This window comes from Corapipo altera, unplaced genomic scaffold, assembly GCF_003945725.1.
Source record: "Corapipo altera isolate COAL_440 unplaced genomic scaffold, ASM394572v1 75, whole genome shotgun sequence".
Lineage (NCBI taxonomy): Eukaryota > Metazoa > Chordata > Aves > Passeriformes > Pipridae > Corapipo > Corapipo altera.
Window position 1 is genome coordinate 13,152,125 of NW_020884887.1, and position 26,036 is coordinate 13,178,160.

The 26,036-nt window shown below is 48.2% G+C and overlaps 1 protein-coding gene across 5 annotated transcripts; it reads right to left on the bottom strand.

Moving 5' to 3' along the window:
* Positions 1–259: 259 nt before the first annotated feature.
* SLC25A48 (solute carrier family 25 member 48) lies at positions 260–14,279 on the bottom strand. Of its 5 annotated transcripts, none has more exons than XM_027643683.1 (8): positions 14,163–14,279; positions 12,249–12,292; positions 8,387–8,458; positions 7,423–7,675; positions 6,165–6,410; positions 4,801–4,934; positions 1,566–1,695; positions 260–948 (listed from the first exon to the last, which is right to left on the bottom strand). In XM_027643683.1, exons 1-7 carry the CDS (start codon positions 14,206–14,208, stop codon positions 1,573–1,575), a joined length of 918 nt encoding a protein of 305 aa, XP_027499484.1. In that variant the 5' UTR covers positions 14,209–14,279; the 3' UTR covers positions 260–948; positions 1,566–1,572. The 5 variants fall into 5 exon arrangements, with proteins under 5 accessions (XP_027499484.1, XP_027499482.1, XP_027499483.1 ...); XM_027643681.1 differs by having other exon boundaries at positions 6,165–6,413; XM_027643682.1 differs by having other exon boundaries at positions 260–951; positions 6,165–6,413.
* Positions 14,280–26,036: the final 11,757 nt, after the last annotated feature.

The following is a 26,036-nucleotide window of genomic DNA, read 5'->3' on the forward strand; positions in this document are numbered from 1 at the left end:
CAATGAGAGACCTGGGTCTGCCCCAGTGCTCTCAGTGGGATTGCAGTGAAGAGCTGGAGGTCCAAAGGTGTTCTGTGCATTAAAGAGACTTCCTTTGGTGATGGTCTCTTCAAGGCTGGGAAGTGATGTCTGCAGGATTTGGCGGTTGCCAAGCTGGACCATCATGTCAGGGAGCTCAGAAGGTCTTTTGAGATAACTCCAGCAGGTCCCTGGAGGCCTGCACCAGGCAAGCTGTGTAAATCAATAGTCAGCCTTCTACATGAAATCCAGACTTGATTTATTGTTTCCTGAATAAAAAAAGCAGCTTAGTTCTCTGAATGTAACATCCTCCTGTTTTCCAATTTAATATATAAACTTGGATAACAGACTGAAGTTGTTGAAGCCCTTCATGTTTTTTCATAATAATGTGTTGCATTGTGGCAAACTGTGATGGAAAACACGAGTGTGTATTTGTACAGGAGGAATCATCTGTTTCTTTAAACCTGAAAGCAAGCTAGGATTTGATAGGAATCCAGACCTTCCTACAGGAAAAGCACCTGTGTACCCACCACACCTCCTCCTCTCCTTGTTCACACAAAAGATGAGCATTATTTGCAGTGTTGTACAAAAGACACTCCCTCGGTGATGTCAGATGGGCTGGGTTTGGACACATCCCTTGGGAAAGGGAGGTGAGTTGTTTTCCTGGCTCAACAGAAAAAATGTCATTGGTGAAAAAGCCCACCAATTATTGAGATGTTCTTAATCAACAGAGTGAAAGATTTGATAAGAAAGTGGTCTTTGGGTTTGACTGAGCTGGTGCCATTTTCAGAGTCCTGCACAGACTCAGTCCCAGCGGGTGCTGTAGGTGCAGGATGGGAATCTTCAGTCAGAGCAGCTGAGCCCACACCAACACCACACTGCTGATTTGGCTCAGGAAAGCAGGGGACTTTCTGGTTCTTCTTGGCAACACTTTTGAAATAAGAAAGAAGGAGATTTATGAAGTACTGCAGAAAACAGCAAAGACCGCCAAGAATAATCGTGAATAAAAAAAGTTTCTTTAATCAGTTTTCTTTTAATCTGCTAAAAAAAGTTTCTTAAATCAGATATTTTTAATGCTGCTCCTTTGTGCAACCCTAGGTTGATGAGGGAAAGAGTGACACAGTGACACAGTGACTTGATAGTCAGGACACTTTGAAAGGGCTTAATTTCAGGTCTTTGTGGATGGAACGAAGGAGGAAAGAACACTGTTCAGGGACTGTGGTGAGAATATTTCAAAACATATAAAGTGTTAGAGAAAAATTTCCCTTCCCTTCATATTTTCATTTCTGATTGACATTAATCAAAACAATCATGACAATCAGAACATATTGCAGTGAAATTCCAGGGGAACTGGACTGAAACTAAAATCCATCAGCACATCTGTTGTCTGCCCTGAATCCCACAGACCCAAGTTAGAGAAGTGGCTATTCGGGTGTCGGTACCCACGTGTCATCTGACTGTCAGAGGATCTATGCAATTGCAACTCTATTTGATTCAAAGATTAATTCTGTGATTTTAACAAAGCTAGAGGGTCTTTATGTGCTGACCTGGAAGTTAGGGATTGGTCTCAGTTTGGCCTCTTTTCATTGCTTTGAGGGAAAGTTCATAGCCAAGAAACATGGCTGCACTCGATGGGAATCCTCGCACTGTATTGACCGTGAGGCCCCTAAAAAACACCTGTTGGGGATGGAGAAAGGTTAGAGCATAGGAACAAACTGGCTATTTTAAGAAGGGGAAGAAAACACTGAATGAAGTCACGGTGAGATTCTGAAGCACCACATCTTGGTTTGCTTGGAAGATGCGCTCTCACTGCTGGTCCTGGCTGAAATCTGCACTGGAGAGTGGAAATGCAACGGCAAAAGTCCCTGGTTTGGTGTCATTGTTCTCTCTGCTCCCCACCCATCTGTACATGCCAGCAAGATCTACAAGTGGTGAAGGGTGACAAAATGCCACTGGTGTAGAACAGAAAGCAAGAAGTCTAAAACGTCTTCCAGCATTGTCCCACCTTGGTACAGTCACAGAATGATAAAATCATGGACTGGTTTGGGTTGGAAGGGACCTACCTTAAAGTTTATCATGTTCCTGCCCCCTGCCATGGACAGGGACACCTTCCACTAGACCACGTTGCTCCAAGCCTTGTCCAGCCTGGCCTTCCTTCCCTTTGCATGTGGGGGTCATGCAAAGCCCAGGGTTAAAGAAGGCTGTTGTTTTCCTGCAGGGAATTCTCTGACCCCCAGGGCCGGGTCTGTGGGCACAGAAGGTGTTTGGCAGGTGCAGAGGGAGCAGTGTGGCTGTGGGCCAGCCCTGCTGATGTGGGCATTGAGCCACGGGGACTGGTTTTCAGGTTTCACCTTTGAGCATAGAAGGAATTTCTCAATCAGCAGAAAACTAGACTCACTCTGTACCTTACTGAGAACCAGCTCTCACCACCTTGGGGAAAAATGTTCAGTAGAAGCTGATATTTTCACAGGAGTGTTCCTAAGGTAAACCTTTGGTACCCATACACAGCCCAGTGCTTTCTCTCATCAAGGTAATAAATACCATCGGTCAGATTTCCTCATTCTGCTCAATATATGACTTTTTAAAAGATGCTGGCATGTACAAGAGAGAAAGACCCTGCAGCTTTTAAGATCTTGAACAGTAAAGTGCCTTTGGAAAGCGGAGAGAGGTCTTGTCACTCCTGACTCCTGGCCTTGACTCATCTCCCTTTGAACCCCCCTCACCACAAACACCATTCCCTGGTGTGTGCACAGCCCACTTTGGGGTGAGCCTGGTCACAAAATGATGGTATCTCTGCTGGCCTGTTTCTCACAGATCACTCCAATCACCACCCAGGCTCATCACCCTGGTCACTGATCTAAACATCACAAGTTCAGAATGGACATGAAAAGGAACATCAGCAATCCAGCCCCTTTCCAGGCTTTACAACAGCAAAGTTCCCACAGCTACTGTAAAGAACTGTGGAAGATCTTGGCTCCAAAACCAGGAGCCCATGGATTTAAGAGTCTAACCAGTCTTTCCCCTGAAATTACTGAGCTCTACTAAACACCATCATATCTTGTATCCAATTAGTCCAGAGCACAGTGCTGACTTGTTTGAGGCAGGATCAAAATGTGTTCACATAGTTTAGGATGGACCTTGCAATGTGAAATTGCAGCACTGGGATATGTAGGATATTATTCGATTTGTTGGGGTGTTTTATTTTGCTAGGAGAGAGAATTTTCTGGGAGGAAATTCAATTTTTTGGAATTATCCATAAAGTAACAAAAGAGAACCAAGTTAAATAATAATGAAGATTTAGGATGAAAAGCCCAGAGGCATAAATTTCTCTCCTCAGAATGAACACACTTGGCTATGGAAAAAGACAAGTGTTATATTTACATTTCTTTGTGTACATCAGGCAATTATTTGGAGCACTGTGAGTGGTGTTCCTTTGTCCCAGAATGAAAACATCCAGCTCTGCGTTGGCTGTTTGTCAGCTGTGTGGCTCCCAACATTTCAAAAGGTTTTCATCACGAGAGCAGGATCCAGTCTTGCCATCAGCTATTACTCAATCCTATTGTTGGCTTTGATGTGGGTGCCAGGTGTGGCAGCACAAAATCTGCAAGCAGTTCAGACCTCAGCCAAAACCCCCAAGCACCGTGGCTGTTAATATTCAGGCAGGACAAGGAGGTGATGAGGATGGAGAGAGAAGGGAAAACACATGGAAAGGCCCTTTTAAGCCACCCTGTGTTTACTGTGTAAGTGCACACCAAATGGAATGAAGAGCCTGGGCACCCTGTCCCTCCATGCACTGTCCAAGCACAGTCCTCAGCATCTCTCCAGGCACTTGTGCTTCACATCAGTGTGACTTTCTTCACCCAGTGGCAAAAACTGAACCAGACCACAGGCTCCTGTGACAGCTGGCATAACACAGAGGCATGTTGGCAAATATTGAAATCACACTGACTTGTGATTTTGCAGGTTGTTTTTCTGTTTGTAACTTGTTAAGCTTCTCTCAGAACGTGAAAATCAACACTTTGGAGCTAAGAGCCCACATGATGTTCCGATGATAAATACAGATTTATTTCAATGTCAGAAGATGTTTCTCTCAGCAACGCAATAAAGTTGCAAATCCTTGTTCTCTGCCATTCATGTTTGACTGAAGCAAAGTTTGCTGGCAGAACAGGTATCTTTTATTACACCAACAAAGTCAGAAAAAGGAGAGAAGTTTTTTGGCACGCAGCCCTTCTTCCTCTTTGAAACTGAAGCAATTCTGATTTAAGAACGTTTTCAATCAGCTCTGTCTTGGTGCAAAATGAGGGTGAGCAGTGCAAAGCCAAAGTTCCAGCAGAGCATTGCCCAAGGTGAGCACACACCCCCGGGGTGCCAGCACAGTCCCACCAGAGTCGGTTCATTGGCACCGAGGTCAGTGGGGAACATTTGACCTCTGCATTTTGCAGAAGCAAACACTGAGGTGAGATTTCCTACCTCTGATTTCTGATAAGTCAAATCATATTCATGATTAAGTGAGCTGACATGAAGTGTTATTTGAGGTTAATTACACCAGCAGTGTGTGACCCCCAGTCATTCATTTCTTCATTGTGTAAGGCACACTATTGCACTTATTACTCACTATTTTGATAGGTTCTGCACTATAATTACCTCCTGCCATTATAATAATTTAGCAGTAACTGGCTTTAGCTGTCTCTCAACCCTGCAGATAGGTTTGTAACAGCCATGGTATTTTCCAATTGACAATTAAATGCCTAATAACCAGATTTTACTTCAAATATCACTTACTTTTAAGCCCTCATTCTGGTAGCTCTGCAAGATGCAGTCAAGGGTCCCTTTGTACTGATTTAAATAAACTCCATCTGCCTGAAGTCGACTTTTCACAACATCCATTGGAGTGCATAATCCCCAGGAAATGGCTCCTAGAAAAATGCAGAAGTATTTGAATCATTCCCTCTTTATATTTGCTTGGCTGCAGGTCAGTGAACTCAAAAATTCACCTCTCATCTACAACATCATATTCATGCAATTTTCATTTCAGGGCATTCACCCTGCTCAGGCACAGAAACAGCATTTCTGGGGGCAAAGGTCCCTCTTTCTGGAAGATGCATGGAAATTTTGGAGGTTATGCTGCCAGTCAGATACAGGCAGCCCAGGAGGGGCTCCTCCAGGTGAAAACACATCTTCTGCTGTGCCTCTGGTGGAACGTGGACATGCAGTGGGAAGAGCCTGAACTGCCACTTGGGGCAAATTCAGAAAAAACAGAGTCTTCTGATAATTCTGGTAATTGCAAAGCAAAGTTTGAGCTGAGAATGCCAATAAGAGGCAAGTCTATCTGGGGCTGCCAGGACTGGGCTCCACACAGCTCAGATACCTTGTCAGTGCTCTAAAGAAACATCTGTGTGCATTGATTAGCCTGCTGCTGAGTGGGGTGGTTTGCCTCTGGAAAGATCAGCACATGACCACAATCCATGGCCCAGTTGGACAGACAGGAGTTTGTTTGGACCCACATGAGTGCTGGGGCACTCTAGAAAAGCTGTCCAGATGGGCCAGGGGCCTCTTTGTTTGAGGAGAAATGGAGAAGGCATTTTGTTACCATTACCTGAGCTAAGGATTGACTTGCCTTTGTGGTTCTGCAATTTAGAAAGGGCCAAGAAATGGGGAGTGGATGTGGGGGTGACCTCCTGCGTGGTGAGGCACAGACAAGCCAGTCTTACTGGCAGGTGTACACACGTTAAAAAGGAGAAGAAGAAGATCAGTAACAGCCAACTTGGCTTCTGCTACATGTGGGGAGGTGCACACCCTCCTGGTGGGCAGCCAACAGGTTGAAGTCCTCTTCTGGTGGCATCTTGGCTGCCGTGTCACTGGCAGTGTTACAGCCAGCCTGAGGCATCCAGGGAGATGAGGGCACCGGTTTTTTTTTTTCCTCCTCACTGACACTGAGCCTGATGAAGGTCTGATAACACTTCCATAAAATTTGCCAAGCCCTGAAATGCAGCTGTGGTGCCAGGGGACCTGGCCCTGGGGAGGAAGGTCGTTCAGTCCCATGTCCCCTCCTGGCATTCAGGAGGATGTGGTGGCCCTTGAGGCACTTTCGGAATCACTCCAAGAACCTTGCTGTGCCAGTGTTGTGAGGAAGTAAAGGTGCTTACCTGCTACACCCCCTGCCAGCCAGACAGAGAAGGGACTGGGAGAAATGCATCCCTCAGGAGTTGCCCAGTCGCAGAAAACTGCATAAGGGATGAAGTAGACGCAGTACCCAGGAACATCCCTCAGGAGCATTGCCACTGTGCCTCGGTAGATTCCTGCTATCCCCTCTTTCTGTAGGATTGTCCAAAAGCAGTGGATTGGGCCTCGGTACACAGGAGATCCAGGAGCTGTGGGCTTTAGTTTAACGTCCGCTGCAAAGAAAAACCACAACATTTAGAACAGATACATTGCCACAGAACTCATCCCCAAAGCCCACTGCCATTGGTTAGAACTTGCTGCCATCACGTTTTTTTCTCCTGGGATCAATATGTAGCATGGGAAAAAAGTTTTAGGAAAGAGTACTTAAGTCCATTTTCAAAAGGTGTTTAGACACTTCAGGTCAGATTTTTCTTAGATGTGTGGCATACCTCCCAATAGGTGTGTGCCCAGTGAGATTTCTAAATTATTTTAAGGCTGTGTGCCTGGTTTTCATGGATTTTAACCACATCTGGTGCCAAGTGGCATCACTGAAAGCCTTGATGTCTTCAGAGTCTGGCCCTTCCCATGCAGACCAAGTTGCTTTTGTAAAAGGCACTAGGTTACTAAGTTGCATGGAGGTTTTAAAAATGGACATTCCAGCCTGCAATGGAATTCAGCTGCTGTCTAGAGCAGAAGCAGCTCCTTCTGCCTGCAGCTGGTGGACGGGGGTAGAGCCACCCCCTGCCATCCTGCCAGTGCCCCCTCCTGACCCATCCTGCCCACGCCTGGGCTGCCTGGCACCCTGCCCCAAATAAGTCAGTGGTTTGCAAATGCACGTGGGACAATTTTGCTGTTGAACAGAGGAGGTGGAGTACCAGAGAGGGGTTTATGGGCAGACAAATGTGGGACTGAGAGCACGCAGAGATGGGGAGCTGGCATTGCTGCTGGCGGCTGTGGTGCTGCTGCTGGCATCTCCAGGGGACCCCACAGCCCAGGGACTCGCAGTTCCTGCAGCTCCTGGTCCTGAGCACACCTGTCCCATGCTCCTCAGAGATCCCAGCTGGCTGGAAATGCCACTGAAAAAAACTCTCCCCTTGAGCTGAACAGGGTGGGGAGATGAAAGGGGGAATTTTTAGCCCCACTGCACCAGCACAGGGCAGCAGGGAGCCGGGCCTTGGAGCAAAGCTCTCCTGAAGCACCAAGGACTGGCAGAGGAAGGAAGGAGAAACTCCTGCTTCCTACCTTTGCTGTAGGGCTGTGTTTGCATCTGCAGCCTGATCTTTACCAGGTCCACGGGAGTGCCAATGGCCACGGAGACAAACCCTGCCACCGAGCTGGCCACGGTCATGTCGGCGAGCGAGGGCGCGGCGGCCGCGTCCCCGTGGCGGAGCTGGCCCAGGAACCGCTGCGTGCTGCTGAACACCCCGAACACCACCGAGCTGTACAGGCCTGTGGTGGCCATGGGGAAGGACATGCCCTTGAAGAAGCCAGTCACCTAGCCAGGGAAGGGAGCAGGGGTTAGGGGAGTGAGCGGCACTGAGCAGTGTAAGCCCCAACTTGTCTGTCGGGCCGGGAATCGTGGGATCCTAGAATGGCTTGGCTTGGAAGGGACCTTGAAAGTCATCTCGTTCTAAGCCCTGCCATAAACAGGGCTGAAATGCACATCCAAGCAGCAGATGTCTCCTGGAACCAACTGTTTGCACATGCTGAGCAAAGGAAACTAGTTCATGCTGCTAAAGACTTATAAAGACTGTGCAGAACACAGGACATGGTGAAAGCACAGGAACCCAGGTAAAAATCCCTCTCATGGACAGCTTCTGTCCTGGCTTCACCAGAGTCAGCAGAATCCCTCTGGGAGACCTTCGCCATCAGAATCCCTCTGGGAGGCCTTTTCCAGCAGGATCCCTTTGGGAGACCTTTTCCAGCAGGATCAGGCAAAAGAGCCACTGTGGATGTTAAAGCCATGTGGAGACCCTGATCGTGCCATGCCAAGGATATGTTTTTTCCCTACAGGAATAACCAAGAGGGTTACCTTAGAGGTAAGCAAGAGAAGGCTGCAGGGATTTGCAGCTCAATGGCACCAACTTTATTGGTCTTCATATAACTGTTGGTACCAACAGCGATTTTGTGTAATTGCTCTATGTGTTTATCTATTTATTGACTTGCACTTTCTACCAGCACATTTAAAGTAAGATAAAGCACTTACAGACTCATTTCTGTACACAGTGAGAAAACACTTGAGTGTATTTCCATATCCTTGTCCAGCTTGCAAACGAGTCTGCAAAAGACATTCATAAAAGGCCATTAAAATCCCCCGTTTCCAGCCCAACAACAGCTCATGCTCTGTAAACAATGTGCACTTTGCTTTGAGAGCATGTCCCTCCTTAGTCATAAAGAGAAAAGAGCAATAAAATAAGATACATGTGCATTAACCCTCTTGAACTTTGCCAGAATCCAGGCTAAGAGGGATCTCCCAGGTCTGAAGCTCTCGGCAACATCTGGAATCGATGACTGTCAAATTGCTCTCCAGCCTGGACCAGCCACCCTGACCCAGCACAGCAGGCTGCTGGTGTGCAGGGCTGTCACTGGCAAGGGCCTAATTTATGTGGAAATTAGAGAGTGGTGTGGTCTCCTCTGTTTGGAGACTCTCAGGGAAGGCTGGGATGTGCTGCTGAAGAGTGGAGAGGTGAGATCCCCTGGGAGACCCCAGGGGCCCTTCTGATCCAAGGTGGCTTTTAAGGCATTGAAATACTAAATGGAGCCAAAATAATTCAGCATGATCTCGGGAATTCTCCATGCTTCACTCAAAAATACATTTTCACATAATTTCCAACAAAGGCATCTTATTTCTGGACAGCAGTTTGGTTGTGTGCCTTCCAACAGCTGTAAGAAATGGCCAAGGCCTGTAGGATTTGACATACTTTCCCCTTCTCACACATATATAAATATATATATATATATATTTATATATCTACACACACACATGTATATTTAGATCATCTTTCACTCGAGCAGCTCACAAATTTGCACCAAAAACATCCTAAGGAAGGATGCATTTTTTGGCCTTAGAGGTGTGCAAGGAAATGGAAACACCGATCACTTCACAGGACCTGGGGCTTCAGCAACTCTTCTTGGTTGAGGCCAGAGCTCATTTTTTTATAGGAAGACACTCACACATGCTCTGTCAGGGATGTTTTTAGGGAATGGGGACAGCATTTCTGACCATATCCATCAGAATTGCAATGCTGAGATGAAATCTGGAGGGACAGTGCCCAGTCCCCTCTGTTGGCTCAGCCCTGACTTACACCAGGGTGAAGCAGGAAATTTTCTGAGAATTTAAAGCCCAAAGTGTGTGTCCTTCAGAGTTCACACCTGGAGAGACCTTTTGCATGCCAAATAGCAGGTTGAATGGCACAATCATTTGGCCCAGAGCCCTGCCAGAGGCTGGCCGGGGCTGCAGTGGGACCTTGGCACGAGCAGGAGGGACCAAAGTCTGGGGTGACCCCTCACCCCAGGCTCACCACTCACCCTGGCACGGCTCCATGCAGCTGTTTGCACACATGGAGCATCAGTGCTCTGCTCCTGCATGGCCAGAGGCCACGGGAAAGGCAGCAGGATATTTACTGAGCCCTCAGGAACAAGCTGGTACATGAAGATGCTGCCGCAGCTCACACAGCACACGTTGTGCAACACAGGCAGGCCCGGGCCAGGGGTGCAGACTGTGCACTCTGTGACTCACACTGGGGCTAAGGGGGCTGGGGGGAACATTAGGGAGGGGCTGCACCCCAGGACAGAGTGACTGCAGTGCCCAGCCCTGAACTCCTTCCCCGCTTCACCTGAATGCTCAGCTCAGACATTGCCTTTTTGCCTCCATGGGCTTGGGCTTTTTCTCTTACACAGTAACGAGGTGTTTAGAGGTTCAAGTTAATATATTTTTTGAGTAACTGAGGGCAACTGACTGTCCTCACAATCTGTTTCTTGCACACAAACTCCTTAGCTAATCTGTTAACACCCAGTGCTGAAATCCCTGCTGGCATCTCTGATAAAGTCAACTGCTACCAGTATAGATGTCCCTCTGGAAAATTCTCTTTTTTTGTTATGTTTTGATTTGATAGGGCTCTTGGGTGACACCTAGAAACTGAAGAAAGTTCTGGGGAAATGAATGCAATGGGGAGAATGAAAAGTAAGTAGAGGCAGAACTTTCAGAGTTTTGCAAGGCTGTGGGAAAACCAGAGCTCCTGGGGTTTGATGGAAGCTGCAAAGCTGGGAAGGGGAGGCTGAAGGAGGAAGCCTGCTTGATGGGAGCTCTGGTGGGGGTACCACGTACCCCTCCCAGCCTCATATTTAGTCCTGCCTCCTCTCCCAGGTGGGGAAGGAACCCCTACATCCCCTGGAGGCTGTAGATGCTACTGAGCAATCCCTCTGCTGGCTTGGTGCTGTGTAAAAACTCTCCTTTCCACTTTCCTTCCCCCAAATTTGGAAAGATTGTAAGTCTGCCTGCTTGGTATTCCCAGGGCACAGCAACAGGGCAGGCAACCTGACAGTTGCCTTTATAAACACTTGAAGGATGGGCTTGCTCTTTCTTGGCATGCAGAAACTCAGTGTTTCCCAGCAAGATCTTTGTTGCCAAACTCCCCCAAATCTGGCCATGACACCCTGACCACCAGCCTGAGATGGGCATTGCCTTGGCAGCCCTGGGCAGAGCCTGCCTGTGCCCTGCCTGTGGCTGGGGCGTGTGAGCAGCCCTGTGGCTCCTCCTGGGTGGGGTCTGCACCCGTCTGTGCAGGGTGATGCTCCTGGGGCTGGTGTCACCTCAGAAGCTCAGGAAGGAGAGGGCTGGCCAGCTGAGCCCAGGAGAGCCAGCTGTGTGCAAGGGGATGGCTGGAATGGCTGGGGAAGGGATGTGGTGTGGGCTGTGCTGGACCCTGCCTCGCCCCCATCACCCTCCAAAGGGCTTTAAGGTGCAAACAGGAACAGTGGGGTTTGGGTTTGCCACAAGTGGTAGCCCTGCCTGGTGCCATCAACCAGGCTGGAAGTAGATCAGGGCATGCAGCATCAGGGAATCATAGAATAGCTGGGGTTGGAAGGGACCCTTTAAGGCCATCTAGTCCAACCTCCCTGCAGTGAGCAGGGAAATCTCCAACCTGACCAGGTTACTCAGAGCCCTCTCCAACCAGCCCTTGAATGCTTCCAGGGATGGGGCATCCCCTCACCTTTCTGGACAGCCTGTGCCAGTGTTTTACCACCCTCACTGCATAAAACTTCTTCCTTATATAGAATCTAAACCCATTCTCTTTCAGTTTACAAGCGTTACCCCTTGTCCTATCACAACAGGCCCTGCTAAAAAGTGTCTTTCTTGTAGGCCCCCTTCAAGTACTGGAAGGCTACAATAAGATCTCTTCGGAGCCTTCTATTCTCTAGGCTGAGCCTGGGCAGAGTAGCTGAAGTGATGAAAGCTGCCCAGAAATGCCTGTACAAAACAAGAAAGGAACAGCATCTTCCTCTCTATCTCTGCATCAGTAGGGATGGTCAACGTGGTTGACTCATGATGCACTGCTGTGTGCAGGGACTTGTCTGCACCATGCAGACAAATATCTTCTTACTTCTCTAAACCCTTCCCTCTGAGGAATAATTGTCTTGTAGGAATTGTAAATACTGTATCACAGCCCTGGGATAAGAATTTCAGCACTCTGTTCTTCCAGCATTGCCAGCACCAGGAAAACACACAAAAATGTGCCTGCAGCAAAACAAATAGAGTTCCCTCATTGCCCTTTGAATAGTTGTCTGTGGTAAAGTTCAATAAAACATTGGCAGAACTGTTCAGTGAACCACACATTAAGGAAGGCCAGGTTTAATTTTCAGTGTTAATCCTCCACACAGGAACTTGCCCATATCAGCCAGTTCTTTTAGTTTCTCATTCAAAATGAGCATTGGAGAGGAGGAGAGTCTCTGAGAACATTTCTACCCTGGCTAAATTCCTCCTTGGGGTAAGTGAAGGTCCTTTGAAGCATCAACTAGAGAGAGAGAGAGTCAGTGGTGACAGAAGAGCACAGTTCAAATTGTTTTACCTTGACTGTGTCCAGGGGATGGCCCACAACCACACTGGCAATTCCTGGGGACGGAAACAAAATATTACACAAAACATTGAAGAAGCTTTTGTGACAGGACAGGGTGTGATGGGTTCAGAGGAGAGGAGAAGAGATTTCCATAGGCACAGTTGTAATGGCCAGCATAGTGCCCTGTCCCTGGCAACAGGCAAAAGCAGGGCAGAGACACTTCCACATCCTTCTGTGGATGCTCTCCTGGACTCCATCAGCTTTACATCTCAAAGGCATCTGAGCAAGAGAAGGAGGTGTTGTGCTTGTGTGTCCTGTCCATGACCAGCCCCTCTCGCATTCCTGTAGGCTCACACAAATTTTTAGCCTCAGAATGGTGAGATTCCAGTTAGACATAAAGAAATGTTTTCTCCTGGCTCAGAGAAAGATGTCCTAGAGCTGTCTGTTGATGGGACCTGTGAACCCCTCCTCCTTTGCTGTTTTAAGAGAAGTTTATAGAGATATCTGTCAGAAATGATTCAGATAAAGAGGATCTTCCTCTGTATAGATCTCTACAGTCCCATTCAGCCTCACTCCCCATGGTTCTCTGGGGAGAAACTGGCCCATTCTCTCTTACCATCTGCCCACCTACCCACACATTCACTGCCAGGAGCTCTCGTGGCAGGACAGAGCACAGTTTCATTTCCCTCTTCTCCAGGAGAATGGAACAACCTGTGTGCCATGGCCAGGATATGGGTGTGTGTGCTGATTGCAAACAGCACTGGCAGTTTATAGGGTTTGTGGAGATGGTGGGTAGTTTGTGATGCTTCCTCATCAGGAACTCTGTGCAAACCAGTGCCCAGGAGTGCTCTGGAGACTACATGAGATTTCTCACCCGCAGTGGATTAGTACTGAGAAGAGCATCATGTCCTTGGTCAACACATTATGACTTTGCTCAAAAATGTGTTCTAAAATGTCCCCTCTCCTCCTGGACCTGAGACCACCTGTGGTCTTGTGCTACACATGAAAACTGTCAGCTGCCACCACTGCTGAGCGCTGGTGGCTCTTCAACCCCCAGGACATCCTGTCCCACTCCTGGGGATGTGCAGCAACAGCACAGGTCAGTGGTGCAGACTGATGCAGGCTACAGAGATCCAAAAAAATCAGCTGCTCACCTAAGCTTTTGGCAGAGGTTCTGGGTCTTCCAGAGTCAGCTCACTTATTAACCACGTCTGGCAGGTCACCCGTGAGCCACCTCACACCCTCTGGATGAGGGGTCACCTGGGCAGAGGTTTGCTCTGGGGTGGCTGATGCCACGATGGACACTCTGTCCTGCTGCAGCCTGGCAGCAGAGCTGGGCACCCCCTCAGTTGTCAAACCCGGAGGGCATCTCTCAGCTGGGAAGCTCAGTGGGCATCTCTCAGTGCCATAAACAGTGTGCCGTTACTGACGCCTCTACGGGTCATTGTGTTTCCTGTTCTTTTTGGTATCTCTTTCCCGGTGTTTGCCATCGGCATTCCCAGCAGACAGGGTCGATCCCTGCCCTGGCCATCAGCCCGGTGGCTGCGGCGGGACGGCTGGGATAGAGCCCGGCAGTGGATGGGGCAGGGGAACCCCGGGTTGTGCTGCGAGCCCAGCGGCTCTTCCAGCCGTGGGGGCACGGACGGCAGAGCCGCCGGGGGCTGGGGGTGTGCGGGGGGCTCTGGAAGTCGCCCCCGCTCCGCAGCACCGCACTCTCCTAAACTTCAATTTTAAGTATCCCGCCCGTGGAAATGGGATTAAAACGGCACTTCCGAGCCAAAGCAAAGCAAAGCAAACAGCGGGAGAGCCCGGGCGGAGAAGGCGCAGACCGTGGGTGACACGGGGGGATCGTATCCCGAGGCACGGCCGCCGTGCCCCCTCTCTGTCCCCCCGCTGCCCGCACCCCGAGCCCGCGGCATCGCTCACCTCCCACCAAGCCGGCCACGAAGTCCTGCAGCTGGAGGCTCCCCATTCTGCCCCGCCAGACCCGGCCCGCCCCTCGGGGGGTCCCCAGCGCTCAGGGGGTCCCCGGCGGTGCCGCCGCTCCGCGCCCGCCCGAGGCTTCCACCGCTGTGACATCACGGGGCGCAGTTAAAGGCGCCGCGGAGACACCGCCCGGCCCGGCGGGGAGGGGCCGCTCTGCCCGGGGGGAACGCGGGAGCCGTCCGGGAATGGGGGCCAGAGAGGGATGAGGGGCAGAGAGGGATGAGGGGCAGAGAGGGATGAGGACAGAGAGGGATGGGGGCAGAGAGGAATGGGGACAGAGAGGGATGGGGACAGAGAGGGATGGGGACAGAGAGGGATGGGGGCAGAGAGGGATGAGGGACAGAGAGGGATGAGGGGCAGAGAGGAATGGGGACAGAGAGGGATGCTTGTCGCGCCGGGGGTGGTCGCACCGAGGGGCAGCATCGCTCCGTGGGCAGGCGACTTCAACGTGAAAAACACAAGGATTTGAGGAGTGTGAAGCAAATTCACAAATTAAAGATGTAAGTCCAGAGGTAAAGAGTGTACCAGCCTTAATCGACTGAAAAAGAATCTCTGTTTGCTTTGTTGAAGTCACACTGCCTCATCATTTCAGGACATACTCTCAATTTCTTTTGGGAAATACTCCCCCCCATTTCTTTTTTTGGCAAGCAGTGAACAATTGCTCCCTACCCCATTACCTCTACATAGCATTCACAATTTTCTTCTACAACTATTACCCACTTCTCCCTCTGTCCTGTCTTTCCCAGAGTCAAGACCTCACTTCTCTTTTATTCCCCTTTCGTGCAAGTTGCTGCTTTTTACCCTCCTCAATTATTTTTGTTGAAGCCTTTGAACTGTGCAGCCAGGACCACAAGTGATAGGGAAGAACCAGACACTCAGCAGCATAAATATACTTTCAGTTTTGACCTCAAACCCTTTTCTGGGAATTCCTAACACGCCTTTCTGATTGACACTGAAGGCTGGGCTCCTGGAATGGTGAATACCTGATCTTGAGCCCAACCTGGCTGCTGTGCCTCCTATGTGGCACTTTCAAATAGCAATTCTAATGGTTTACACCTGAATAGCACCCAGTCACTCAATGCAGTGATCTGGTCCTTAACTTGTGCTCACCAGCTCCAGAAAAGTCATCTTGACTGGGTTTTGTGAAAATGTATTTTGTCTGCATATTCTGATAACTACAAAAAATGGCAGTTTGTGAACAAGAAATCCCGAGTGCCAAAATTCTGGCTGCAAATAGAAATACTTGAATTTTTTTTTCCTTAAAATTCGAGATTTAAAACTGATATCTTAATTTCCATGGATAAGTTAATACGTTGCACAAAAAGACCTTGAAACAATGTTCCATTATGTGCCTGCGCTTACACGCAGGAAACCTGATCACCGAGTTGGCTGAAGGGAGCTTTTGTCTAGAAATTGCTTATAGAAATTCGATATTGCCTGCATGGTTATCAGCTCAGATAATCTACACCTGAAACTTTAGATTTTTCAATGCATACAACGATGTGCATTCTCCGTGAGGGGAGTTTTCCTCAAGCACCAGGTCTCTAATGGATTTTGGGGGGGACTGTGATCCTGGATAAATGTTGGAGAGAACATGGGCACACAGGCACTGAGGAAACTTGTCAGTTATTTGTTTTCCCAAATAAAATCTCTTTCTCCTTTTTAGAGGGAATGTTATTCCACGTAGGCAGTAACACAGAGAAAGGATGTTGTCCTCATTTTTCATGCACGTTTTCTTGCAAAGCCAGAAGAAAAGCTGGCTGAATGAGGTAATTATTCACATAGCAGCATTAATCATGAATTATATGAATTCTCTTTAACTGTGAGTAACACATTTCCATGCCAAATTCAGAACATCTGCTGAGTCAGGGGGAATACTGGACGTGATTTTGCCAAACTGCTGTTATACTGGAGTGAGCTGGGACCACTGAAGCAAAGCTACTTTGGGGCAGTGGCACAAGCAGGAGCATCTCTGCACTCAAAAGTAGTTTCCAGCCCGGTGCCACGTCCTGCCCACGGGCTGAGAGGCTCGTGGCTCTCACCTCCCCCTGGCACTGCCAGGTACGGTGCTGTTTGTGGAGACCTGTGCATAGACCTCCCAGCTGACAGGGGATCTCCTCTTACTGCTAACAGGCAGCAGTGCCATATGGAAAACTGGGAAGGGATCCGTGCTTCCTGCTGCTCTGAATCCCAGCCTGGGCTTGCAGCCACTCACAGGTGCTGGTCAGAGGAAGATGAGTGTGGTTTAGATTATGGATGAGGAATCCTCTTCCTGCTGCCAAGAGGGGGAACAGGGAAATTGTGTCATCTTGGACACTCTTGGTTCTGCCTCCTCCACTCCAACAAACCCATTGTCTTTCTCAGTGCCACACTCCTTTGACCAGTTTACATCTTTTCCACAGCAGGTTTATAATGCTACTGATAAAAGGGAAGAAATTTCCCACTGTCTCACCCAGAGCTTTATATTTTCTCTGGGAGAGCATTGCAGTACAGGAATTGGGGCAGGCTCAGGAACTCATGGTAGATTCCCCCTTAACCACTCTGGGAATTAAAGAATCGACTCAGCAGGGACAGAGCATGTTAGAGATAAAAAGGGGTTATGAATTTCTTATCCATCTGTAAACAATTTCTGGGCTAGGATGCATTTCACTGGAAATACAGCTGATCCAGGGATAAAATCCCTTTAAATATTAACCTGTTAGTGACATATAATGTCTTAACCTGCTGTACAAGATACAAGTAAAAGGACATTAAACCTCACTGCTGCAGCCAGAGTCACTGGTCATCAGGGTCTAATGCATGGTGTGTCTTTGAGAGGCTGAGTCACACGAGCAGAGCCCAATAAATTAAAAAGCAATGTACGAACAGCCTGAAGCAATGGGTGAGTGGTGATGAGAGGTCAACTTCATGGCTACAGCAAAGAGACAGATCCACCCAGGCTGTGGGAAGACATGTCAGGGGCCACATAGCAGAAATAGTTTTCCCCTCCAGGAGCTACCAAAGAAGCCTGTTTCTGTGGGTAGCAAAACATGAGTGCTGCTCTGCAGGAATGTGTGTGGAAGATGAATTAGAGGCTACACACACACACACACACACCAGAAACAGGCATGGAGGGCCCCACTATGAATTGCTGCAAAGCTCTTCTCTGCCCCTCCTTGCCCAGGACCTGGGTAGGTTTTACTGGAGGAGCAGCATTCCAGGAAGAATTAGGCAGTGAAGGGAATCCTCTGGTCTTTTAATATCTATTTATCTATATCTAATCTACATCTATATCTAATCTGTATCTATCTATATCATATCTATCTTTTTTTTTTTTTATAAAGGTAGCACTTCTGACAAATGCCTGCAGTAGCTCATGTCCCGTGAGAAGATTTATCTCCAAACTTACAGGATGCAGTTCCATAGTGCTGGACCTCCTGAGACTGGCTGCCTTCAGCCTAAAGGACCAGGACACTTCCCAGTTGCATCCAACATATCCCCCCAGAGCCCAGCCTGGCTGAGCACCAGCAGTCAGGGCAAGCATTCCATGAGCAGCTCCCAAGCACCATCCAAGATCTTTGCTTGAGAGCCACGAGCAGCCCTGTCTGCTGCACCAAGGTCTTCCTCTGGCACAGTTTGTGGGGAGCAGGAGGAACAGCAGGATCTGGAGCCTGGTGAACTGCAGCCACGCTCCCATCCAGGCAAAGCTGAGGAGGTTTTGGCAGAGATGAGCCAGCTCAGTAGGGACATGCTTGAAGCTGAGAGGAGAGCAATGCTGTAAATCCAGCCACAGTGTGGCAGAAAAGGTGTTTTTCTCTGTCCTGTCAGCAGGAGACAGCCAGTTGTGAGTCATGCTCCCTGTTCCCAACCCCCGGGTTCACTTTCCACACAGCAGCTATTGATAAGACCTTGAAAGAACAGTAAGTTTCCCTGGCAGAGGCAGCTGGGTGAGGAACATGTGGTTATACTGCCAATGAGCCTGGGTGGAGCACTTTGCTCAAAGCCATGAACAGGTTTCTGAGCTTTGACTGTTCCACCAACAGCCACCAGCTCACTGTGCTCAACTCAGCCCCTCCAGACTTCGTGGTCATATCACAGAATCTCAGAATCATTTGGGCTGGAAGGGACCTTAAAGATCATCCAGTGCCAACCCCCTGCCATGGGCAGGGACACCTTCCACTATCCCAGGTTTCTCAGAGCTCCATCCAACTTACCTTGAACACTCCCAGGGATGGTGCATCCACAATTTCTCTGGGCAACATGTTCCAGTGTCTCACCACTCTCACAGTGGAGAATTTCTTTCTATCAGCTAATTAAACCTACTCTCTCTCAGTTGGAAACCATTCCCCCCTGTCCTGTCATTCCCATGTAAAACACACTCTTGTAAAAAGTTTCTCCCCATCTCTCTTCCAGGTTCCCTTCAGGAACACTCCAGGGACACTTTCACCAGCACCACCATCTAATATTAGTTTTATTACAGGCAGAGAACAGAGAGAGCTGCCAAAGAGGAGATCAAGGGATGGGTTGATGTTCAACCAGAGGAGAATTTAACAGTCCAAGGTGTGCTGCTGAAACAGCAATGTGATCCAATTTAAATGTTGTGAGTTTTGCGTGTGTGTTCGTGATTGTCTGCAGTTAAAAAGTTTCCTCTGTGTTTACCCCTCCAAAAATCCTTCCACCTTTTTTTACAATTATTCCATTGTAGGAAAGGGATTTTTTTTAGATTGCCAGACCCAGCTGGGCTGGGGTAGAAACTCCTCCTGGGGGAATGAGGAGCAGGCTAATTTTTCAAGGTGATCACCCTATTTGCATGGAAACATCTCTGCAGTCAATGACACCAGGAAGAAGAACGGCAAACAGGACAGTTAAGTGGAGATCTTTGAAGCTGCAAGTACCAATCAAGGTGCTTGAAAGCTGGAGGAAAATTTACATGAGAGAAGCAAACACCACTGCTTTGTGGGCAACGACTTGATTAAAGGGCACAGTGAGGCAGTTTCTCGTTTGTGTTAATGGAGGAACATCTTTTGTTTGTGCTCAGTCTCCTCATCCCCTGCTCACAATGTCCTATTTAAGCTCCATTAACTCCCTGTGGACTCTATAGGAAGAATTTTGTGTTCATCCTTGCTGGAAGGACTCACAGCATCACTGTAGTGAAGGGAAAAACCAAGCCAGCAGCTGAGAAGGGCTGGGATGGGAAAAACCATCAGAGTGAAGACTGGAAAATGGAGAGCAGAGTGGGAGTGTGCTGGAGGAATCCTGGTGGTTGTGAGCTTACCCTTTGCAAACCCCTTCATGGCAATTATCTGACATCATGAACAGGACTCTGGAAAGGTCCCCCTGGAGGCTCCTTGGAGGCCAGGAAAGGGAAAAATGCTGCACCTTCAGCTGGGGCTGGATGTATCCTTGTGCATTTTGGCTCCACAAGCTACTGAAGATGAGAAACGCCTCCAGAACTGATGTGTCCCCTTTCCCTGGGACACGTGTGAGACCTGCCCTGGTGCTCACTGAGGGGCTGTGCAATTAAGGGTTGTCCATCTCCTGGAGAAACAGGGAAAGCAAAGAGCCAGACCCTCTGCTGAGCTTCAACAGAGGGGACCTGTGGCAAGTATTTCAAAGAATAAAATCAAGGTCACGCTGGCAAATGCAGTTGCTCATCACACATGGTCACACTCGCAGGGTGTCAGCAGCCTGGGTGCCCCAAAGGGTCACCTCCCTGCATGGCAGCATCTCCTGCTGGTTTTTGGTGCTGCCATGGGACACAGGGCTTCTCAGCACCCATGTCCCCATGCTGGCTCCTCATACCTAAGGTTGATGGGCTTTACAGCAGGAGCTGGGTCTTTGTGTGCACAGTTCTAGAGCTTTTTGCTCTTGGAGAACGTGGAGCAGAGCCCAGATCTGGTCTGAGTGCTGCTCTTGTGGCATCTTTCTAAAGCTCAGGGAAACACTTATCTCCAAAATGTATTATTTTTGCCAGTGGCTCATTCCTTGCTGTCATTTCAGATACCCCATCAATGTGACCACCACCAAGAGGAAATGATGCACAAACCCCTCAGGTCCAGCCTGGTCCAGCGTTCGCCTGGTGGATGTTTGTCACAGCTGCAATGCTGAATAATCCCTTCATTCCACCTTTCCTCCCGAACCCGTGCAAGCAGCAGAAACAATTTGCTACAATATATATTTCTCACGGCACCAAGAGCTGGATTTCTGGAAGGCAGATCAAGGAGGGATTTCAACCTGCAGCTGATGATTGGTAATATTTGGGCAGACAGTGCCACCAAAAGGAAATGGGATAAACTACCCAGCCTAGAAATGCCTCTTGCCCGTGTTTTTGGAGCAGTTCTCAGCCTGCCCTTCCTCCAGATCTCTGCTTTACTCCCCGTTCAGTGCATCCATCTCTATCTGGAGAACACACAGCCCTCCTAAGGCACCAGGGAAGAGAAATTACTATTTTAGTCCTTCAGCTGAGGGAGAGTCTCTTTTAGCAGGGCACCTAAAGATTTTTCCAGCTCTATACGATCATATAAAATTACTTGAATGCTAAATTCACACAGAGAAATCTTACTCTTTGTTTTAGGATAACATGCTATTTCCTGCAAAACAACCTGCTTGTGGTTAACTGGAATATTTTTATTAGTTTGTTTCCAAGCAAGCATTACCAGAGGGAAAAACCCCAACATTTTAGAGTTTGCCTGGATCTTTAAAGTACTGATTGCTGTAGCTGACTTTGCTCCAGGATGCCTTGATCCTGGTCCATGGCCAGGCTCTGGCCACAGCTGCTGGAGCATCCTGGTCTCATCATGGATGAGATCCAGCTGAAGCCTGGATCTGTCAGGACTTCATCAGCTTTACATCAAGCTGACATCACAACTGCAAGTTTCTCCTAAATTTACAAGAAGGCAAAAATAACAGTCTCCATTTATAGGGGATGATGGATTCCAATGCTGCTCCGAGGGTGTTTTCCCAGCCTTGGCTGCCAGGGGGGCTGCAGAGGGTGCTGTTCACCTGCAGTACTCGGGACTCTGCAGAGCAGGAGAGAACCTGTGCAGTTCAGAGGGATATTAAAGGATTTTCCTGCTGGGATGTCAATTCAGGCTCTGCACACACCTTAATTCTGCGATCCCACCTGAAGACTTTGACTGAACATGACAGAAAAAATCCGTGTCCTGTTTGCACTTCCCACCCGGTTTACACATCCCACCCTGAGCTGGTACCTTGGAAAAAACACTGTCCAGTCTCAATATGGAGCACAACAGGATCTTGCAGCTCCTTTCAGGGTCTCAGCACACCCTGAGTGTCCCCAGAGCAGTGTGTTTGAGGGATACAAAGCCAGAGGAGGGGGTTTGGTGAGACCAGGATGATTTCTTGGAGCAGAAAGGATCAATGAGCTTCACACAAATTTATTTTCCTTGCTTTGGAGAAAAGATGTATAACCCTATTTTTTTTTACTCTGATGATGAGGAAACCACAGCTCAGCCTCCCTGCACTGATGAAGTATAAAAATAGTGCTTTATTTTCATCCTAAGGATCTTTGTCCCCTTCCCAACATTTTAATTTCATTACCAGTTGTTATTTGTTTTACCAACCTAAAAATTTGCCCTTTGTTCACAGGGAATGGTACAGGCACAGTCAGGCTGTGTCAGTCCTACCCTTCAGGCTGAGACCTGCAGCCTTGCATCTCAGGAGCCGGTAATTCACTCCTTTGGTAAAACTTCATTTTCTGTTTCCAAAGGCACCTTCTTGCCATAAATAATGATGAAACCAAATGCTGCCTTCTGCCCTTTACCTTGATTTTCTCTGATTGGGGGGAGCATGACACAGGTTTCACCGTGGTGCTCACAGGGGACACCAGGATGGGGTAGAGATGAGGACATGGATGTGGGTGGCAGGTGACAGTGGGGACTTTGAGCCCTCTCCAACCATGGGACATCCTGAGGAGCTGTCACAGCACTCAGCAGCTGACATCATTATTTCTTGATAGCTTTTAAATCCGTTTCATTTCAGCATTAAATGCATATGCCTTGCTCATCATCATCATCATCTACACAATGGTTTAAAAAACTGGTTTCTTCCCTTAAAATTCCGGCCATGGTTTTGCTCCTGGTTACTCTTGGGTTTCCTCTAATCCTGCCTCTCTAGTGGCAGCTCTCCCACACCTCCAGACCACCTTGAGGACTGTGATTTTCAGCATTTGGCTCATCACCTGTGCAATTATTTTCCATTCAGTGAGAACACAGTGGGGCCAGATAACAGATGCAGCCAACAGACTGGTCTGAACAGGCCAAGGGTGATGGTGCCCTTTAGAGTTGAGACATTTTTACAGATGGAATATTTTTACCTGCTCAGATTTTTATTTCTTTTTTAATAATAGTTTCATGGGGTGCCAGCCATATTTCCCAGATCCTACAGCAGTTCCATCAATTCCTGAAGAAAACTCCCAACTGTGGAGGCAGCTATTTGATTTTTTTTTTATTTTTTTTGCATACAACCTGCTCGTGCTTTCCCTGCGCCCACATGGTTTAACAAATCATTTTGGAGCCTCTGACTCCAAGGTTGAAGCCTCTGTGGGCAGAGGAATGTTTCAGACACAAAGGCTGCCTGTATTTCACATCCTCATCTGCTGATTTTCTCAGTCTTTACATGAACATAACCTCAGGATTCACATTCCTACTTTCAAGTGGGAGCACCGTCAAAGAAATCACAGCCAGCCAGCCAAGGTTCAGGCATGTCTGGGGAGGGTAATAAAATGATAAAAAAAATGGAAAATGTTTTTGATGCTGCCTGTTGCTGCAGCTGACAGTGCATTGCTGAGAGCCAGGAGGAGATTCCTCCAAATTTAATAACCAGGACATAGATGAATAGCTAGACATAAATCAAGACAATCATAGACCGGAGCCAAATGGTTGCAACAGTGTAAGAAGAGGATCATGATTTGGGAAACACTGTGATTAATTTGTTTTCATAGAGTAATTACCAATTAATCATTGGGCTAATGATGCTGTACTATGAATTAGTTGTAAACAGACTTCAGCCCAATTATAAGGACTCAACTAAATCATTTAACTGAATGTTTATGCTTCCAAAAGTGCTTCACAAGAGTTTTTTTTTAGCAGCTGAACACATACATCTAACTGGCAAATGGCACATACAACTATCTGGCAAATGGCACACACTTAAAATCATTGACTAAACATGCCTTAAATTACACCCTGTTGTAATTAGGAGGCTCAGTGGTGCATTCATGGTTGAGCTTGACCTCTGTGACAATGCCTCTTGTTTGTGCATAATCATTCCTTTACACCAGATTATTTTTCTCTGAAAATGTTGGTATTTAAAAGAGTTTTTTTTACTTTATCAGGTAAGGAGGCCTAAAATAAACATTCTTCTCTCTGCTGACACATGACAGTGTTAACAACCGGAAATAAAATTGCACACAATGTGCTGTTTAGAAGAATGTCCTCAAAGTTTCTGTAGAAAATACCAGCTGTACATAGCAGACTAATACTTAGCAGCTCAAGTTCCCCCGTGGGGGTACATCTGCCAGATATTAATATTAATGAAAGGGAATTGTGGCAGAAAGATGAAGATTCATTAATCATTATTATTAGCCAGCAACAGGTGCTAACAGGGCAGCTGCTTGGAGTGAGACCCTGTCACCTTGACCCAGAGCACCCATTTGTGTGTTGGGTCCCTGGAAGGATGTGATGGGACCAGGGAGGAGCAGGGGCACAGTCTCTGGCTTAAGAAAGTGGAGGTGCAGCTCCTGGCCTGGTATTGCTGGGGGATTCCCTCTGCTTCCCCTCTGCTGACAGGACCCATCTCACCCCACACTGTCAGTAACTCTGCTGTCCAGGGAAAACGCAGCCCCAGAAACCAGGAAAAGCTGCAACTCCCATGCTCCAGTGGGATATAGAGGATTTCACAAGCTTCCCCTTCTGAGGCAGTTGTTCAAACACTCTGCAGCTGTCAGACCCCATTGTTCAGGTTTATATTGTGTTGGGGTTTTGATGTCTCAGCCATTGCAGAGCTTTGGAGTGGGAAAGAGGCCACTGCCTCCTCCCAGGCAGGTTGATGTCTCTTTTCACAGCTCTGGTCAGCCAGGCAACCTTAACTCCTCGCTCTCCACCACGCACCCTTTGCACTGCTCCTGTCACCAGTCTCCTTCCGATCTTGCTCCAACAAGAATTTCCATTTTATCTGCTTGCCTTTGTTAACTTTGCTTGCTACAAGCCATCACAGTGTGTGCTTATTCCTCAGTGTAATTGCAGCAGAAGTAGCTGTGTGCCACCCTAGGCTTTGGCATTATCTTTTTCTCAGGCAATACCCAGCAGAAGGTGCCCCAGTTTCCCCCCAGAGTGCAGGGGATGGTGGTGCAGGTTCCGTGCCCAGCACAGTGACCAAAGCACAGGAATGACAGAATGGTTCAGGTTTGAAGGCACCACTGGAACTCATCTAGTCCAACCTCCCTGCTCAAGCAGGATCCCCTAGACCACATTACTCAGGACTGTGTCCAGGAGGCTTTTGGGCATTTCCAGGAGACTCCACAGCCTCTCTGGGCAGCCTGTTCCAGTGCTCAGTCACCCTCCCAGTACAGAAGTTCTCCCTCATGCACAGGGGTAGCTACTCAGAAAAGCAGAAGCACAGCCATTCCCCTGCACAGTGTGTGCATTTCAAACATGATTCTGGAGGAGTGCACAGCTCAGGTGATCCTGAAGTACAGCTGTCCTGGGGAATGCATTTCCCTCTTTACACCTACCAGTAGCAGGAACCAGCCCAAGAACACCAGCCTTGATAAAAGGCTGCTAACTAAAACACACAGCACATGCATTTTTCCATGTGTGAGACTAATGATTGCTGCAGAAGTCAAAGACTGCATAACTTGGATCAGGTGCAGGTATTTCTACCTTGCCCACACCTGCAAATCCCATCACTTGCCTTCCTGGGAAAGGCAAAAGTGTCCCCAGCAGGCTGGGAACCTGGAGGGAGTTAATGAGAACTGGTAGCACTGGGGTGGGGACAGATGGATTTATGGGGGATTACCGAGGCCAGTGGGCTGTTTGCTTTTTCATCATCCCTTCCCACCTGTATCCAAGAAAGGATTGCACACGAGTCCAGCCTGTGCCTTCATCCAGCCCAGCCCTTTTCTTTGTGTTTTGGGGAGCATTTGTTCTGGGCAGGTGCCTCACTTGGGGTCCAAACACATTCATTAGGATACAGCTCCAGGTAGATCCAGATATATGTCTGTGTGTCAGGACAGACTAATCAGATCCCTTCCAGGGTCCAGGTGTGGCAGAAGCACAGCTGCTTCCCTCCTGTTGCACCAGCTTCCCTGTGGATCCCTGGAGCTTGCATCCCTTGCTTCTTCATTCCTCTGCATTTCCACGTGTTCCTGCTCATGATTAGCATTCAGCACAGCCCTCAGGCACTACCTTCAACCTCTCCCTGCTCGGCAGAACACGGTCCCTCATCCCTGATGTGGTTCCTAAACTGCACTGGCAAACCCCAGAATCTTGGATTAGGCTGTCCCAGCAGGAGAGCTGTGTGGTTCCCCCCTCCCTGGGCTCAGCCAGGGATGTGTGTGTGCTGATATTTGCATAGAGGTTTATATTCAAGGTGTTCTCTAATCACTGTCCATAAATACAGCTCTGAAAGGAAGCCAGGTGGTTTCATGTTAATGACTCACTTCCATTCCTCCCCATCACGTTGCTGGGCAGGGACCTGTTTAAGCTTCTTTGTTTAATGCTGAGTTCTGCTGCTCTGAGATAAATTCTGCTTGCCAAAAGCTTCATTTCTAGTTTCTAGGAGTTCAAAGTAAAGTTATTAATTAATACATTGACG